The 18,889-nt window shown below is 37.4% G+C and overlaps 1 protein-coding gene across 5 annotated transcripts in view; it reads left to right on the top strand.

Moving 5' to 3' along the window:
• FGF14 (fibroblast growth factor 14) overlaps positions 1-18,889 on the top strand; it is a 385,249-nt gene that overhangs the window by 358,972 nt on the left and 7,388 nt on the right. For all 5 annotated transcript variants that reach the window (XM_066176416.1, XM_066176418.1, XM_066176417.1 and 2 more), the window contains one exon: positions 16,687-16,885. In XM_066176416.1, the coding sequence (XP_066032513.1) occupies positions 16,687-16,885 (199 nt within the window). The remainder of the gene's footprint in view (positions 1-16,686; positions 16,886-18,889) is intronic.

The raw sequence follows: 18,889 nt of genomic DNA, 5'->3' as shown, positions 1-18,889 counted from the left end.
TATTTCAAAATTTTACCTCTAATTTGTAAATCAATATAGATGGGGTTTGAATCAGTCATATCGAATAGATAGACAAGCTTAGGTACCAGAAAACTTTTTTGTAAAAGTTAGGCAAACTTGTTGTACAAGTCGTGAGCCTCACTAGTGTCAGGCAAGAGACAGATTCTATGTGAGTAGAGAAGGGAGATTTTTTTTTTCTCCAGTATCACAGCACTTCATTATTATTATTGATAAGAGTAAATAATTAAATACTTACAATAGCATTCTGGAGGCAGTGATAGGTTGGAAAAACAAAGCAGAGAGGGTTTTTGTCCCCTTTTCTTTGTAAGCATGACTCCATTTACTTCATTTCAGTTCCTGGAAAAGCTTTGCTAACACAAATTGATCGGCTGGGGCAGGGGGTGGATGGTTCTCCCCGGGATATCACTTCAGAGCAGCAGGAACTTCCTGCTCACTTCAGAGCTCCGATAAAGTGTTTTATACAGAACCCTTTTACAGTGTCAGGCTGCAACCTGTGGCAACTTAGTTGTCCTATGAACATACCCTTTCCCATTCCAGATCTGGGTAAGTGTACTGCATGGATTCAGTTTGGGAAGAAGGCTAACAAAGCTGGGAGATCCTTATTATCTGCTTGTCTTTCCATCCTGGGGTCAGTGTCTGTCCTAGCATCTCCTGAAGAAAGCTGGCTCAGTGGTTTTTAAAAAGGGAGGAGTGGCAGGAAGATTTGACAGCTAAAGTGCTCCCCATCTGCCAAAAAAATGAGGCAGAGCTGCAGCATGTCCAGACCTGAGTATCAGGATGTCCTCAGGCCCACCTGAAGACCATTTTATATGTTTAGCTGATCCCAGGTACTTCTTTAATGATTATGAGTGCCAATCTGCAGTGATAAAATTAACAAGAAGTTCTACTTCACTGGATATATGGGAGGAGAGGTTTCTATAAGCAATATTTTTATATCTGTTCATTCACCCACAGTGTCTCAGCCCAAATGAACTCTGCTTTTGATTGCTATGACTTGAGACCTTGAACATCTGTACCGCTTTTTCTCTGTCCTATAGCACAACTTTGTCCCTTGCGCTTCTCCTGATCTATTTTTTAATTCTGAACTCAATTAGTGGATTTCCTTTTTCTTAAACACTTACACTGATGAAGCACCAATAGAAAATCTATTCACCCCCACATTAAAAACATTTGAGGATTGATTTGCAACCACAGCTCTGAATTGCATTTGATCTGCTTATGTGTTTAGACCTGGACTGGTTTTTTAAAAGTTTGATAGTGAGATATTGAACTCTTTGTTGAGTGTTGTACATGAGGGATAGATCGGACAGCATAGGGACAACAGTGACAACCAGTGGTGAAAATGCTCCTGCCCATTCTTGGGGCTTCTTGAGGAGGCCTAGCACTGGCAAGCAGAGTACTTCAGCTGGATTGAGAAATGGGACTGATTTTGTGAGTTTAGGGAAAAACGTTTCTGAGTAGATTGTCACAGTTCTATATTTGGGGCACCAAAATTCCTGGCCTGATTTTCAGAAGTACCAGAGCAGCTGAGAGTGAAGCAGAGGTTTCCCAGTACTGCATAGCTGACCATCTGGCCTCCAGGTATTGCTGTTAGAAGATAATCTCAAAATCAGAGATCACCTTCGAGAATGCTGGCTTTAATCTCAATTTTACAGGTTTTTCTAGATGTACTCCAAAGGTTTTTTCCCCACTTATTTATTTGAAATGAAAGAGGAGTACATTTAGATCAGATATTTAGAAGAAATTATTTACCCTCAGGGTGGTGAGGCACAGAAACAGGTTGCCCAGAGAAGTCATAGATGCCCCATATCTGGAAGTGTTCACAACCAGGTAGAGTGGGGCTTTGAGCAACCTGATCCAATGGAAGATGTCCCTGCCCATGGCAAAGTGGGTTGGAACTGGATGAACTTCAAGGTTTCTTCTGACCCAAATCACTCCATGATTCTGTGATTCTCTTTGCTGACAATGGTGGGTGGAAATACTAGTGCAGAACTTTGAAGAGAAAGAGCTTAACAGAAATGAAAACGACAAAAATGTTTTCTGTTTGTCTTTCTGTGAAATACCAGCTTTGTTATTGATGTAAATCACACGGAATGTAAACAACATGTTCTTGTTACTGCGGGGGACTGTGTGCCTCAGCAGAAACTGTGAGTGCTATTCACAGTGACTCCCTCTTCTCTAATTGTTGATCTCATGCAAGTACATAAAAGAATTAAAGTTTATTCACTGAAATTAGTGACTTGTGTAGGCAGGTATATCTAAGGCCTCTGATTTTATGTTTACTGGCAGCATTGTTTCAGTTGCTGCTTTTTTCCCATGGAAGAGTTCAACTCCCAGGCTGAAGGATTTCCAGAAGCAGCAGAGGAGGCACACCTGTGTAAGCACGACTGCAGAGGCAGCTCCCTGCAGTAGCAGTCATCCCTTAATCACTGACACAGCATCGTGTCTGTGCACATCCTGAAAAAGAGGGTTTCTCCTTTTTCTTAGCAGTCTCATTTGGAATGTCACAGCCTGTTACTGGCAGCCTGATTCACACCCTGAGATTTCCCAAATATCTTGGTGCTTCCTGCTGACACCTCTGAATGCTTGGTGAAATACTGAATGTGCAAAGGGATGTATCAGTACAGAGCATCAGGTCTAAATGCCAAGGAGATATTCCATTGTTGGGGACCCAGACAAACTGTGCTATGAACCAATCTCTAAATTTAGATTTCAAAGGAAATGTTCATTTTTTTTACTTAATATTAAGACTGTGTTATTGTTTGGAAAAAAACCCAACCAGTTGCTGCTCCCAGTTTTTTTAAGCACTGGTAGGTGTGCCAAATGATTGTTATTGAGTTAACGTATAAGAATAGTATTTTTTTTTCCAACTGTTTGAGACATTCAGTGAATAAAGAAATAACCGTGGATTAGCCAAGTGATATATCTCTACCAAGCTGTTGCCAATTATACAGTAGAAAACTGCCCACATTTCAAAAAAATATCTAGATGTTTTGGTTTGCTTGGGGGGTTTTCTTGTTTATTTGTTCTTAGTTAATTCAAAAGTACAATTAAAAAGACCTGACAGGCAAACTAGAGAGGCAGAAGGAGCTGCCACCTGCTGTAAGTTTTGGATGCTCAATTACATGATCAGTTGGTTGATTTCTCCTATGACTCTGCAATCTCAATTTTGTTACATGAAATATAGCAGCTTCCAACCCTTTATGAACAGATTTGATCTCCTTAGTGTTATTTTCCCACCCTTTATATCCTATCCATTACAGAAAGCAGGTATTTGAACAGAACAATAATGGGTAATAGTCTCTAAACTTCAGTGGGGTTTTTCAGCAGCTATCTGAAATCTTTGCAAAAGAATGGAAGTGGGATGAATAAAGTCCTGAGGAAACACCACTGATGATATGTTAAAACTCATACCTAAAAAAAAGAGAAAAAGAAGAAAAAGAAAAAAAAAAAGAAATCAGGGCAGCCAAGTACAGACAATAGTTTATAATTTGGGATAGCTTTCATTGTTGAAGTCAAAGCTCCCTTTCTGTGTCCACTCTTTCATTTGTTCTTGCCCAAGTCATTGTTTTCATGTATTTTAAATTGTGTGTGTTCCGTTCTGACCTTGGCCCTTGTGGATCATGGACATAGACAATGTGTTGCTCATTTGTGAGTTATCCCACTCCTGCAGGCTGGCCCCTGGCATGGGGTGTGCCAGTGCTGCAGAGGGCATGGCTGGAGATGTGGCAGCACTGGGCAGTCCCTCGGGGCCCCTGCGAGTTAGCACAAGTGAGATCAGCCCTGACAGCACTGAGTCACACCAACTGCTCCAGACCCAGTCAAAAGGTCACATTTGCCTGCCTCTTCAGTGGAGCTCATGTATCCAAAAAATCATGTTGTGTAAGGAATTACAAGCAGCAAGGCAAAAATAATCTGTTGATTATACAAAGGAACATTACCGGGAGTTTTCAGGGAAAAGAAATACGTCCATATCTAATTCTTTAATACAAGCATGGGAACCAAGTTCAGTTGTGACGAGTAAAGTATTTAAAAATAGGCTCTTATACACAGGCATACATGGGACTACTTGTATCTATCTGGACCAATGTAAAAGGTAGAAACTAAGAGAAATGTAAACAAATGGAACAGGAGTTTAAGTCTAAACACAGGTCTTTCATCTGCATTTTTGCTTATTTAAAGAATTTAGTGATATAATCCAATGGGAATTACAGCAGAACATATATGTAATTTTGATAGATTTTATGAACGTGCATCATGCAATGCCTTTAGGACAGGGGGAGAAATTGGAAATCCAGATAAAGCTAAGGATAAGCAAATTGCATGTTTATAGCTCTAAACATGAAAGTTGAAGCAGGCAGTCAAACCTAAGGTCAAAGTAAACAGTTACATTCCTCTGCATCAGGACAAGGAGTTCCTCTGCCCTGTAGCAATATTTTAATATGCTGATGGTTTGATTATTGAGAGAGAAAGATTCAAAAGGTTCTTGAAAGACTTGAAGGGAATGGACAAAAAAAATCCCAGAATTTTGTAAGCAAGGAGGCAGCTGAGATCAGGGAGACTACAGAGGCATCAATCACCAGGCATCAGCTGGGGCTCACTAACTCACTGGCTGAGGTTCAGCCTCTTTCCAGTTCTTTTGAATTGTTTCTTGAAGTTCCGAATTTGTGTGCAGTATGGCTTGATGCACACCTTTCTTGTGACAGGAACATATGAAAACTGTCCTCAGCTTTGGTGAACCAGTAAAAAAGTGTGCTTCCAAGAAACTTAGAAATCAAAATACCTGATATTTTCACCTTCATGCTTTTTGCTTTAGAAATCAGGGGGCTATTTCTAAGACCTTGAAACTGTCTTTTCTTTGTGTTTAGCAGTTTGTCCCTGCGTCTTACAGATGATGTAGCAGGGACCATGTTAGTATGTGTACCCATTGTCTCTTTTACCAGTTGAGGGCTGGTTACACGTCGCCTTACTGTTTTGAATTGGCTAGAGTTTTGACCCTGATCCTCCAACTGTTTTTATGCGCAGTTCAATAGTAATACATGCTTTCTAATTCAGTTTATCCTTGCAATTAGCCACTCAAGTCTATAGATAATGTGTTTTTATTGCCATGTTGAGAATGAGGAAGATCTTTCATTTTTCAGGAATGTAGTTGATGTAAATTAAATTCCAAGCAGCCATAAAAGCAATCGTAACCTCAAGTAAAACCTCATTGCTTTCTTGGAAATGTAATCACAACAGCTGAACCTCTTTGAAGAAGCTGTTAAGTTTTACAGTCTGCCTTCCTCAGGAGTAGATTAAAAGGGTTAAAAGTTGGATATTTTCATCTCATTATTAACCAGGATAGTTCATGGATAGATTGAAGCTGCTCTAGAATAAATATGTTGTGTCCATGCGACACTAAGTGCTGACTTTCTCAGGATGGCTATAGGAATATCCTACAAGAGACTGAGTTTCTTAGTGGCTTGATAAAACCGACTTTTAAAGAAATTATCCAATTTCTAGGACCTTAAGTAAGTAGTGGCATTGATTATAACACAGTTGCCAGCAGCTCTGGATAAAAATCTTGCTTTGTTTCTTGCTATGAAAACTACTTGATATAACTACTTCCAATTTTTTTTTTTTTTTTTTTTTTTTTTTTTTTTTTTTTTTGGTTCTGCAATGCATCTTTTAACACTGAGGCAAATAAAGAGCCATAACCCTTTGCTGCCACTCTAATTTTTGCACCTTTATGGGTTTTTCCAGGCACCTATATGCATCTTGTACATAATCAACCTTAAAAGCTTGCTGCTAAAGGAGGAATTTTATCTGAGCATCAGAATGTAGCTATAAACACCTTGGAGTTACCCATCCATATCAAAAACAAGCATCACTACTGAGTATGTTAGGAGTTGCATGTAATCATCTCCTTTCTAATGAGATACATTAAATTTCTGGGGTTTTAGCATATAAACATATACCCAAAAGTGTCTGAATTGTTTCTTTTCACAATTTCGAACTGGTTAATGGTGTGATGCCTTTTCACAAAAATACTTTTTAGTGGCTGACATTTTATTTCCCATTAATTGTTTAGTTAAAATAAGAGACATAATGGATTTTCTTTTGTACTGATTCATGATAGTTCTTGAATGTTTGGGTGTGAGTCTCTGTACTTCAAGTTTCTTCTGATAATGGATACTTGAAGTAACAATTATGTAGATGTGTGAAAATTAAATAATAATAGGAACATATTTTTAGATCTCTAGATGAAATGAAATATTTTAAGTGAACATTGATATTTTCATTATATATATATATATATATATATATATATGTATATGTATATATGAATATTTCCCATGCTAGAAAGACTTTTAGCGTTTGTGTTTACTTTTATTAATTTCAGGAGAGGCATGTTTGCTCTTGTGTTATATTTTCTGGACGGATATTTCATGGTAGGCAACAGTTTGTTGGGTGTTCCATCCTATGTGCACTGCATTTTTATTTTTAAGTGGAACAGGGCTATAGGCATCTATCTCTATGAAAGAATGAAAATGGATAAAACAGGAAATGGTACAGAATATTTAAGAGCTTGTCAGCCTGTCAGGTTTTGGCTGTCTTTCTGGTTTGATGTCCATCATTTTCTTTCCTCTCATAGAAAATGAGAGAATGAAGAAGAATAGAGAATGGATTTAGAGCCCTTTGTCTTTATATGTGAAAGCTGCTTTAGAAGGAAATGGAGAAAGCCTGTTGAGTATTTAGTTGTGCTTTCGAAGCAAGACAAAGATGGGCAAAAAAATGCACAGTGAAGGAAAGAAGAAATTGATGGCTTCTCCTAAAACACATATTTGTTGTATAACAAGAGCTAAATAACAAAAATCTGTAAGTTGTCTCTGTTCCCTTTACTTCCCAGCCTTCAGTGATCAACTGCAGCTTATACTGAATTGTGAAACTAAGAGGAGACGTAGCTAATGCATTTTCTCAAAGATGTGATGACATTCATTACACAATAGTTTTGCCTTACACAAGTCTCCTCAGACTCAGGTTCCTCTGAATTTACCTTTCATGTTCTTCTTATGAACACTGAATGTAAAACCCCAGAAGGATGAGAAAGAGACATTAGCAAGAATGTCATATAATAACCATATAAATACAATTTCATAAAACCTACCCTCCTGAGTTTTATTTGTTCCAGCCCCTGTCTTTTATAATAGTTGATTTTTAGACAGTATAATTCATACACTGACAGGTCATAAAGAAAGGCTGCAAGCAGAAAAACAGGCTCACAACTGTAAAGAAAAAAAGAGATCAAAAAGAGTACACTAAAGTAGGCCACTTCATATAGCTTGAGTGTTCTTGCAACTTTTTCTAGCTTCTCAGCTTGTAAATTACACCCATTTTGAACTTTCATAAGTTCACACATCTTTTGGAAGGAACATGTAGAACTGAAAGGGCCTAAATTATACCTTGAAAAATACCTCTAAATTTGCACCTATTTATGTTTACTTTTGCATTTGTACATAGTTGTGGACATGTCATACTATCATACTGAGAGAGTATATACACCGTATATATGAAAATATACCATCCCATTTGATGTTGCATAATCGTGGCAAAAACTGTAATAATTTTTCTTTATCCAATATTTCAGTGTATTAGAGAGAAGCAGAGATTTCCTTGTGGTAAACAACTAGAAAAAGTCATCCTTCTTAGTTCTTTTTGGGTACTTGGCCATTCCAATAACTATTTCTGTTTTTTTCTTTATAGTTTGTTTTATTTGAGGCATTTGCATTGCAGAAGATTGTCTACAGTGATGACTGCAAGTGTCTGGATAAACTTGTGTCCAAAAATTCCACTGTCATTTGGAAAGGTTTGGTCTATGACTGAGTGTCTCTGTATTCCTCCTGCATTATTCATCCAGGGACAGAAGAGTAGATTGATGGGCAACTGGAGAAGAATTTCTTCCCCAGCCCATCGTGGTTTGTTTCAACAGCTATGTTGTTAAATCCTTCCTTTCAGTCTCTTAATTTAGTGCTGTCCCATTTTTCCCTTGGCATTGACCTTTTCTAGATGAGAGCCTGGTGCTGTCAACAAGCTGATGCATTATGGCTGTTCTGAGTGGAAGTGACCATCAAATATAGGCTGGTTTACTCATCTTCTTCTCCAAAACCTCCCATGACAGTACTGGAAGAAAATATTCCCTACAATGCACACATTTTCTCTTAGTCATGCCTTGGGGCATCTGCCTTTCTGATTGATACTGGGTTTCTTTAATCACAGGCGCTGTACAGAACATAAAATATGTCTCTCTGTGTTGATACAGCAAGGAGTTATTGTTGCTGTTAAAGCCGAAGCCTTACAGCAATTTCTACTGCATATTTGAATCTTAAGGGAAGGTAGATGCTGAGGATTAGGTGGGGAGGAGATTATGCACTGGGAGAACGAATATCTCATTTCAGTGATACAAGGATTCTGGCTGTGTTTCCTTTAAAGCCAAAGATCTACCCAAGCAAAAAATTGCACATTTCTGTGAAAGTTCAGAGTTGAAATGAAGCAGAAAATAACTTCTCTCTCCTTCATGTGTCTGTGGGGATACTTGACCATACGCTATAACATGTGATGTCTCTTGGTGGGCTGCAGACCATTCCCAGACCAAACCCATAGGTACAAATTTGGCTTCTCAATAATATTTCTAAGATAATTTTTGCTTCTTTGATTCAGGGGAAGCTGCACTTTTTTAGTGGTTCTACTCTTGAGCATTTAGTGATGTATTCTAGTTTTGGAATGAGTGTCATAAAGACAGTTTTGAAAATTATAACTTTTCCAGGCTGCTGCCCCAAACTTTCTCTTGTTTTTAAACAACCTCCACTCACTCATTCTCAGTGTGAGGGTTATGTTTCTGATCTTCATGATGGGCTGCATTTCACAAACATTAGGTCATTTTTTCGGTCAAATTGTCTAACTTTAAATAACATATATGGGAAATGCTCATATCAAGGAAATTTGTTCTATCTCAGCTGCGTCCCACTGAGTTGATGACTGTGAATTGTAGATAGCAGTCAAAAGATTACTACCAGAGCACTGCTCGTAACATAATAGTAGCTTCTATGTAAGAAGGAGAGAGAAGCATATGACTTCTCCTGGCTAGTATATATATATATATATATATATATATATATATATATATATATATATATGTAGTAAATTTGGATCATTCTTGCAGTTTTTATTTAAAATATTCTTGTATCTGACATCATTGTTTCATCTTTCAAATGGTAAGTTTATGAAAGAGCATGTGTTCTGTGCTCTGCTTTCCATTAAAAAATATTATTGCCTTTAATAAATTATAGATTAATATGGCCATAGCTTCTAGTTGTAAGAAAGGCAACCTATCTGTTTTGAAGTAAGGAAATTTTTGTAAACCAAGATGCTATGTTCTGGTTTTGCCTTATCACTCTCTACAACTACCTGAAAGGAGGTTCGAGGAAGGTGGGGGTTAGCCCAGCCTCTTCTCCCAGACAAACAGACACAGGACAAGAGGAAATGGCCTTAAACTGCACCAGGGAAGGCTCATGTTGGACATCAGAAAGAATTCCTTCACTGAAAGGGTGGTTAAGCATTTGAATGGAAGTGGTGGAGTCACCATTCCTGGAATTGTTCAAGAAATGACTGGATGTGCCACTTGGTGCTGTGGTTTAGTTGACATGGTGGTGTTCAGTCAAAGGTTAAAATTGATGATCTTCCAACTTTAATGATTCTGTGATTCCAACCTGGACATAAACTTGGGCTTTGATCACTGTTAAGGTTGTTGGACTAGATGATCTCCAGAGGTCCCTTGTAACCCTAACTCTTTTGTGATTCTGTGATACTCTTAAACACACAGATATCTGTTCAAGCTATTTTTGTTAGCTTATCTTTATTTATATTATGTGAATTTTATTCATGACCTTATTTTAGGTGCTTATGAATGTACATGAATAAAAGAATTGCTACATGATCAATATTACCATTCATATCCCTGCTAATTAGAATCCTAGTTAAGGATTCGAGTTCTAATATTTGCAATAACATTAATTTACATTGACTTTTGCCTAAATTTAGTCAAAAGTGGTTTATTTCTTTACAAGCAGTTTTAGCCACATTTTCAAGACTTTAAAGAACTTGAAAATGAGATACAGACATCGTAGCTAAAAGTTTTCTTTTACATGCTGACATTTTAATGTACTCTCAGTGATTCTTTAACCAGCAAGAATCGTCCCTGATTTTTACCTGAATCATAGCAAGTCCTCTTTCTTCATAACTTTCTTCTTTTTAAAGACCACATTTAGTAATCATCAGAAATAGAAATAACATTATCTTAAAAGAGACAATTACGGCATTCTCTGACTGTTGCAATATATTGAGGAAATTTTATGTCAGAAAATGGTGGAAAGTGTTTGAAAGGGGATGTGAGTGTTTGCTACTTTCATAGGACATCTCTGTGATTGTCAGCTTCAGCTATTACTGCCTTTACTTTTGAAGTTAGTAATTTGACTCCAAAGCTTGCAGTGGCAGCTAAAGTCTTGTGTCCTTGCTATCTTACTTGGACAGTTTGCACACAGAAAATTCTGCCAATTTTACTTGTTCTTGTTCTGATGTTAAAAAATTATGTTTGTATTAGGGGGTTTTTTAAGGCCCAGATACACTAAATGTCTTCTCAACCTGCAGGAAATAGAATATAAATTTCTCCTTAATTCATAAGGTGTGTAACCATGTGTTGCTGTGTTTTCTGCCATTCAAGGAGGAGCTCATGCTCAAGATGGGTTCAAACTGCAGACTTTGAGCCATCTTAAGTGTTGAGGAAATCTGATGTTATGGACAGGAAATATTAAGTGGTTCTTTTGTTTTCTTTGGCAAGCATTTGTCAAATAGGTTTACTGTAATAAGGTAGTCTAACTCACTAATTCAATGGGCAGCAAGTCACTGCAATATCGATTTAAGTATATTCTGAGTTTCATGTGCAGGAGAAGCCTCCAGATCTTACAGGTTTTGCTGCACAAATGTCTGTGACAAGGCCTTTTGCTGTTCCATCTCACTGTGGCTGTTTTCTGGGATCTCATCACTTCACACTTTGATCACTGCAGCATCCTCCCCTCCTGCACTGAGGAATACAGTGCTACCCCCACAATCTCCGTTCACATCTCTGCCACAAAGTTCATTTCCCATCTTCACTATTTTAACTTCTCTTCTCTTTTGAGTGCATTTTCCTCATTAAGCAAACTTCTTCTTTTCAACCTTAAGACCAGACTTCATGAGTCATTTCCAACCTTTCTATCCACTGTTAAAATGTCATTTCCTTCTTTTTTATGTTGGTTCTTTTTGTGTTGCTAGCCTCTAACTCTCAAAACACTTTTGTGCTGACTCTGTGCTACTTTTCTCTCTCTGCAGAAGTTTCCCATAAGCCTCCACTAAGCTCATGTTGCCCTTTCGGCAGCCTGTCCTTAAGAACCCTTTGTCATTATTTCTAGAAAAAAAAAAAAATTGATAACCACCTACTTCCATGCTGATACCATTGATTGGGTGTGTTGGGGTTTTTAGATTGTGAGGTGTTTGCATCACTTGGCTTGTACTTCAAAAGCTCTGAGATCCTGTTCCATAACTTGTACTTTTGGGTGCAAATAATGAATAGTATCAGGGTATTTTACAGTGCTTTATTAGACTGACTGTTCCTTGCCTGGAACTTTCTTTGAGTTTGTATTGCAATTGTGTTTTCTGCATGGCACCAAGGAGAAACTGAAGCTAGTCGAGCCTACTGCTGTGCTTTTGCTGCCTGGTTGATGAACAAGTCCTGTTGTTCCCATCTCCAGGGGAGTCCATTGCCTCCTGGTTTGATGCTGGCTACAATTCAAGAGGATATCTGCTAGCTTTATCACTTCTGTGAGCTGTAGCTAATGCCCTTCCTTCATATGTTTCAGAATAAAACACAAAACTAAAGAGGCTTAAAGGTTCAGGACTAGAAAATAGGAAACTTTTGTGGGAGCCCTTACTTTTGGTACAGCTGGCCATTGTAGAGCCAGGTTCTTACCCTGTCCCTCAAGGTGTGCAATGGAAGGTTATTTTTTGTTTAGTCCCAACAGTTCATTATTGATTTACTGAACAGAAATATAATTTAAAACTGCAGGTGTCCATTTAATGTTTAAACAATATCTGGAAGCTATGTTGCCAGTTGTGTTGTCATGCTAGTTTTGCTTTGTAACTTTGTGGTTTGCAGCCTATTTCTTCTTTCTGAGAATTGGACTAGGCAAACACTGTGCTTTGTGGGGTTTATTTTAATTGAAAGGTCGTAATTAAGAATGGATGCGTGCAATTTCTCTAAAGCTAACTGGAACAGACTAAATTGTGAAATCATGGCAATGAGAAGTTACACTACTGATCCATTCAAATATTTTCAATTACTCAGTGGCTTGTGGGACAATAAAGTTTGCTGTAGTTTGATTCTGAATGATAGCCCCTTGCTACTGTGCCATATTATTGATTGGCATTGAGGCTTAACTTCATCATGTCAGACCTCAGCTTTTGATTGACAGGAAGACATTACTTGGTAAGGAATTCATCTCAGTTGTCATCTGAATTTCTTTCCAACAACCCTTATATCTTTATGTTCACACCGCAAGTAACCTGAGCTCTGCTGTTCAGAAACTCCCAGATTTGAGAAGTGGATAATGGTTCTTTTTATTTTATTTTATTTCTTTTGTGTTTTGTTCTTCTATGAAAGTAGATTCTGATAGCACCACATGATTCCATGAGGGAAAACCCCATCATTTTGAATATTATGATGCTAAGATTTGGCAATGCTGGTGGGGGCCCCAGAACTAAGAACTGCAATGACTGAAATTTTGGTTCCACGAGTTTGAACTCACAATCTTTAATTAGCAATTAATGCTACTGCCACTAGATTAAAATTAAATTAAAATGTCTCCAAATAGGACTGACATAAATAAAAAAATTGATGAGATTCTAGAAAAACATCCAAGTGAAAATTCTTCTCAGCAAAGTGCAGTTTAATGCATCCTTTACTTCTCTGGGACTCAGGACACTGTATCAGATTGCAGTTCACAGCCAAAACCCATTCCTGGGGTTTTGGAAATTGGCAGCTGACATACACTTTATTTCTCAAATGTTGCTTTGACAGGATAAAACCATTTTTTATATAAAACTGCAGGTTAAATCTGGGCTCACCTTGAAAGAGAAATCCTGAGCACAAATTCTTGTTTGCAAGTCATGTCAAGTTTTGCAGTTTATTCATTCACTTCTTAATACAAAATGTCCTGGGATCAAAACCCAAAAAGTCATTCTTGCAGGGAAGATCTAAATTATTCATGTCAGCCAGATGCAGATTTGGATTCCTTCAGGTTGGATACAGATAGGGAAGTAGCCTAGAGGAGTGTCCTCACCACTCAGTTTCCCCCATAAAGCACCCTGTACTGCCTTTACCCCCAACAACAGGTTTAAATAAAGTCGCCTGTGGAATTTTTTAATTTTTAAGTCAGTGCTGTTAGCACATTATTAATTTTCTGGGTGTTCTCACTGGGTTCAGTCTAAGATATGCAGACCTGGATTTGACCTTGCTACATGCAAAAACATCTTAGGTGTTACGGATACTTTGCTGTAGAAAATATAGTAGCAATTTTCAGCCAGGTGAGATGGTGTCTGAGGCAAGACTTCAGGCACCACTCTTAACTTAGAAATATTCAATTGCACCTGAGCCCCAGGGAAGGGGACCATTTCAGAAGTCATCTTTTGACTAACTCTTTCCTTAGAGGAGCTGGTGTCTGCAGTTCAGTATAGTAATTGTCAGGTGCCTAATTTTCATTAATGAATACTCCCCACACTGCTGGAACTGTTAGTCTGCTTTAAATAAACATATATTTAAGAGACTTTTTGACTGAGAGTTTAACACAGTCAGAATAGCCTCCTAATATACTGGATGAATGTAAACCCTGTCCAAAGCTGTTGCCCTACCCAGACATCTGGAGTAGGATAGCTGCAGTAGTTTTACGCAGACTACAGTATTTGTGTTTGACTCTTCCTTGTTATTAAAAAAAAAAAAAAAAAAAAAAAAGAAAAAAAAAAAAAGAAAAGAAAATCAGACTATTATTATGGTTTTCTTAACTACATAGTAGTAATGATGCCAGTTTGTCCAGTTTATTAGTCTGCAACCATGAGTAGCCAAGTAATTAAGTAATTTCATTGACATAATCTATCTATCTATCTATCTATCTATCCATCTATCTATCTATCTATCCATCTATCTATCTTTTAACTTGGTAAAGTAAATGCCTACCACTTCATATACTGTGAACTGTCAGAAACACTACTGCTATGCCAAAGAAATGAGAAAGGAAAGAGACTGGTTTGATTCAGGGAAGGGATATGAATTGAAGGAACCTTGTTTAAGTATCATAATGGATATTGTTAGAGAAAGCGTACAAATAGTGTTTAGAGGCAGCCAAGCAGCTCTAGTACAGAGGAACATAGAACGACAAACAGCTTTTGTTTATAGCACAAAAAAATGTGAGTATTGGCTAAGAAGTAGTGTTTATGGTAATTGAGCCTTACAAGGAAGTAAAACTTCGTGGGGAACACAGGGGGTAGCATTTTCAGTGAAGTAGGCAATAAGGAGAGCTGTGTAGGCATTTCCTGATTAGCATCTGCTGTTTCAACAGCCAAGGAACATGACTTGCATGTAAATGTTTGTGCTAGGCTTTAAGAGGCATTCCCTCTAGCATGCCTCCCTGCCTTCTGGTTTTATTTTGAGTCTCCTTGAGCCCTGTGTGACTTGAAATCAGTGGAGGAGAAAGGAGAGTAACACAAACAACAGATGTCTTAAAGTTTTGAACAGAGAGAGAAAAAGCCCCATGGCAAAGGAGAAGGTGCAGTTAAGGTGTTTTCCTGTCATTTGTATTCAGTGCCTCTAGTACAGACTCTATTTGCATTTTTGCATATATATATATATATATACATATCTATATATATGCCGTTGATATGCAGTTGTACACATGGGGGGTAAAGAAGTGGTAGTGCAAAAAGATGCCCATTGCTCAATTCAGAATTTTTTTTGCATCCTGTAAGAGTGTGACCTATAGACGCTAAGTGTACTGGCTGACACAGACAAAGCAACCTATTTTAGGGCAGGCTCATGAATTATTTCCCAGCTGTTCCCTGCTTTTACTCTCTTGCTGCATAAAATGCATTATTTTTTTTTTTTCAATCTGAAGTTCAAAGATTGGGAATGCTGTAGTGTGCCTGGTGTTCATCCAGACAGCTTTTCTCACAGGTGGTAACTTAAGCCATGGCAATACAAATACCATGTACCCCACCACATTAGGAGAACTAGGTTGTGCGCTAAGTGACAGTGCACATTTAGAAGAGTCAAATCAATGCTTTTTGGTATGGGGAACTGTGTCTTTAAGGACTTTGATTTCCAGAAAGTAAATTCTGTGGTAGAAACAGCTGTGAAATTCTTACAATATATAGGCAGCTGGGGTTGGCATAGAGACCCTGAAAATACATTGCCTGCTGGGTGTTAACTCAGTACTGCATGGGGCCAGGAACAAAAAGAAATGGAAAAAAAAACCCACTGTGAATGGAGAAGTGAAAAGATGTGACGTTTCCAGATTTTTTTTTCTTTGCTTTTTTTGGAAAGATAACTAAAGGAAATATAAAGAGTATTCAGGGCTGAGAACTTTGAGCTCTGAAATCTTAGCAAGCTACTTCCCCCTTTCCCATATCTACCTCCTCCTTTAATGTCTTATTCCTTCTACAGGCTTCAGCAGATGGGTCCACAGACGGAAAATCACATTCACACAGAATCCTATTTTCTTGTGACATCTTAAAAATATATTTACTTGCTTATTAACTTGCTGGGTTTTTTCAAAGAATTTTGGTAATCTCTATCTCCATGGATGATAACACTGGTTATTTTGTTAGTTACTTTTTTATTATTTTTTTTTAATTACTTGGCTACTGGACTACAGAAGTTTGTGTTTAGATTAACCTATATAGAGTTTAGGACAACTGCCATTACAGAATGGGACTTCTGAAAAAAAAAAAAATCCATTTTTGGAATGAATTCTGAGGATGCCAGTAGGAAATATTATTCTTTGACCAGAAATCTGTACATCAGAATGGTATTTCCCTGTGGTGGTATTTTCCAGGACTACAGGGAATGCTATATAATACAATATGTTGGTAGCAGCATTTTAAGCATCAAATATTAGTTGTTGTAAATGAGAGGGAGCCTGCTGCATTCAGTTCAAATGGAACAACTTATATCTCATTAATGCTCTTTTAGTATTAACTTTCTTAATCTTTATAAGGATATCCTATCAGAAAAATAAGCATGACCATAATTATGCCTGTATTTTAAATAGTGCTTTTATGTCTGTGTGGCTCTCTTTCTACTTTAAAAATATACTATCTCTGTTGCACAGATGCGTAAACTGAGGCATGCATGGTAAGTGAAATAAGTTCACTGGTGGTCTTCCAGAGAAAGACAGAATTCCTTGTCTTAAAAGCAGAAAACCTTATATATATATATATATATATATATATATTATATATAAAACTTATCACAAGGTATTTGTAAGTTAACAAAACAAATCCTGCATTTTAGAGATACCATTTAACTTTTTTTTTTTCTTCCCACAGGAACTTTTTACACCAGAGTGCAAATTCAAGGAGTCTGTTTTTGAAAATTATTATGTAATCTACTCATCCATGCTCTACAGACAACAGGAGTCTGGGAGGGCCTGGTTCTTGGGGCTGAACAAAGAAGGGCAGGTCATGAAAGGAAACAGAGTGAAGAAAACAAAACCAGCAGCTCATTTTCTACCCAAGCCATTGGAAGGTAAGGCTCAGTCCATCTCTGGCACACTCTCCTATAGATCTCACAAGAGGAGGGAGTGGTTTCCAAAATGCCCTTACTGAATGTGCATGCCCCACACAGGGGCCAATCCCAATGCCACTCCCAAAGTTTCATGGGAGTTTTGTGCTTCCGTGTAGTGATGGTACAAAGGGCATATGTAAAAACATTTTTACAGGGTCTTAGAGGTCATTCTACAAGAAAAGAACTCTTTTGTGGAAGAGCATTGTGCTGCTTTTAAAATATTGTGTTGTAAGGAGAAAAGCTGTTGTGAGTCTTGCAGTGAGAAAATAGTCCTTTCATTAGGCAAAATGAAATAATGAATATTGTAGAATGATTGGAAATTATAAAGGGAATGGATGAAATATCAGAATTTCAAAGTAGAAGATTTCTAATACAAAATACAAAGGTCTCTTTATGAAATAAGTCATGATGTACTACTTTGCCAGGTGGTATAATGTACACAACTCATGTAAGTTGGCCTTTAAACTAAGATAGGAGCAAATAACAATCACAATAACCTTACACACCAAAATGACACCACATTCTCTGAAAAATCCATTTTTATCTTGGAAATTTTGTGTTATCCTATGTATTCTTCAGGCCTTTATAAACCTATGTGCCCTTTGCTTCTTGTCCAACAACTACTCATGGTTCTAGTTACTGCGTATAGCCTCAGTCATTCTGAAAACTATCTAATTTCTTACCATCTGAAAACACATACATGAGTAATGCTTTGGTTAGCAGTCCAATTCCTTTTGATATTTAACTTCAAATTTTTGATTGAAGGATCAGTGTGTCAAGTACTTTAGTTTCATCATATAGAAATCTTCAGAATAATCTCACATTTATTTGAAGACAGGCTGATGCCTTATGCTTTCCCTGTCTTGTGAAAGTTTACAGTTGTTTCCTAAGCTCTCAACAATACTAATAATTTATATCTTGATCCCTCTAAATTAAATTAAGACTTACAGGGAGGGAATGCCACTGCATTTTTTAAAGCAATGCAAATTTGTATGTACTAAGAAAGGATTTACCTTTTTAAAATAATGTTTGGATGATCAGACTCCATCAAAACAGCTTAGACAATGCTTAGAAATAACTTGATTTACATTGCCTATGAGAATCATTAAATATGACAGCTCTGCTATATAATTCCTTACTTTATAGTTCCATTTCATGTTGTTCAACGTAATCATTTTGTAGGTCACAGTGTTATTTCACCAAGCTCTTTTAATTAATCAGCCAAGTGCCCTAAACACATTTATGGGCCATTCTGAAGATATAGATCATAACCAGCCTTATGTACTCTAGAGAAGACATTTAATTTCAGTCTTTCAGAAGCTATAAAAGGATTTAGATTATGTCACTGGAAATGTTAGAACAAGTATTTGATTAGTTAATTATGCTATGGGGCCCTTTACATTTATTATGAAACTTCACACCATTGAAGATCAAGGTCAGTACTTTGATGCTCCAGCCTCCTACTCTAATTAGACACGGAATGAAGGAATTGTACTCTCTGTGGTAGCACACATGCAGTCCAGAAATCAGTGTGATAATTCCTTTGACTGCTGTGACACCTCTTTTAACATTGCTCTGATATAAATAAATGCAAGTGAAGTTAGGTATAAGTGGAAATATTACCTGATACAGTGACATGGAAAATGAAATTGAATTATCCAAGAGCATTAATCATTAAGGCAGCTTAATGCTGGAACTGTGTAATTGAATACATGCATTTCCCTCAAAGGATTTGAAGTGGTTATATAGAGACTGAAGACCAGGGAAAAACTTCTAATTCCTCTAAGAATTCAGTTAATAGTTTAATTTGGAGTTTTCTGCACTTCTCCACATTCAGTGGAGATCAGTGGCTGTATATATATATCAGTATATGATTTTGGAAATGAGGAAGGAAAACGCCCAAACCTCTTTTGTACTCTCCACATATCCTGGACATTTCTTCAGGACACACCTGGAGAAGAGACC

The sequence above is a fragment of the Chamaea fasciata genome, unplaced genomic scaffold (assembly GCF_029207755.1).
Source record: "Chamaea fasciata isolate MVZ Bird 193981 ecotype frontalis unplaced genomic scaffold, bChaFas1.0.hap1 SCAF_2, whole genome shotgun sequence".
Taxonomy (NCBI): domain Eukaryota; kingdom Metazoa; phylum Chordata; class Aves; order Passeriformes; family Sylviidae; genus Chamaea; species Chamaea fasciata.
Note: the sequence above shows the minus strand (reverse complement) of the source record. Positions and strands in the feature narration are given on the sequence as shown.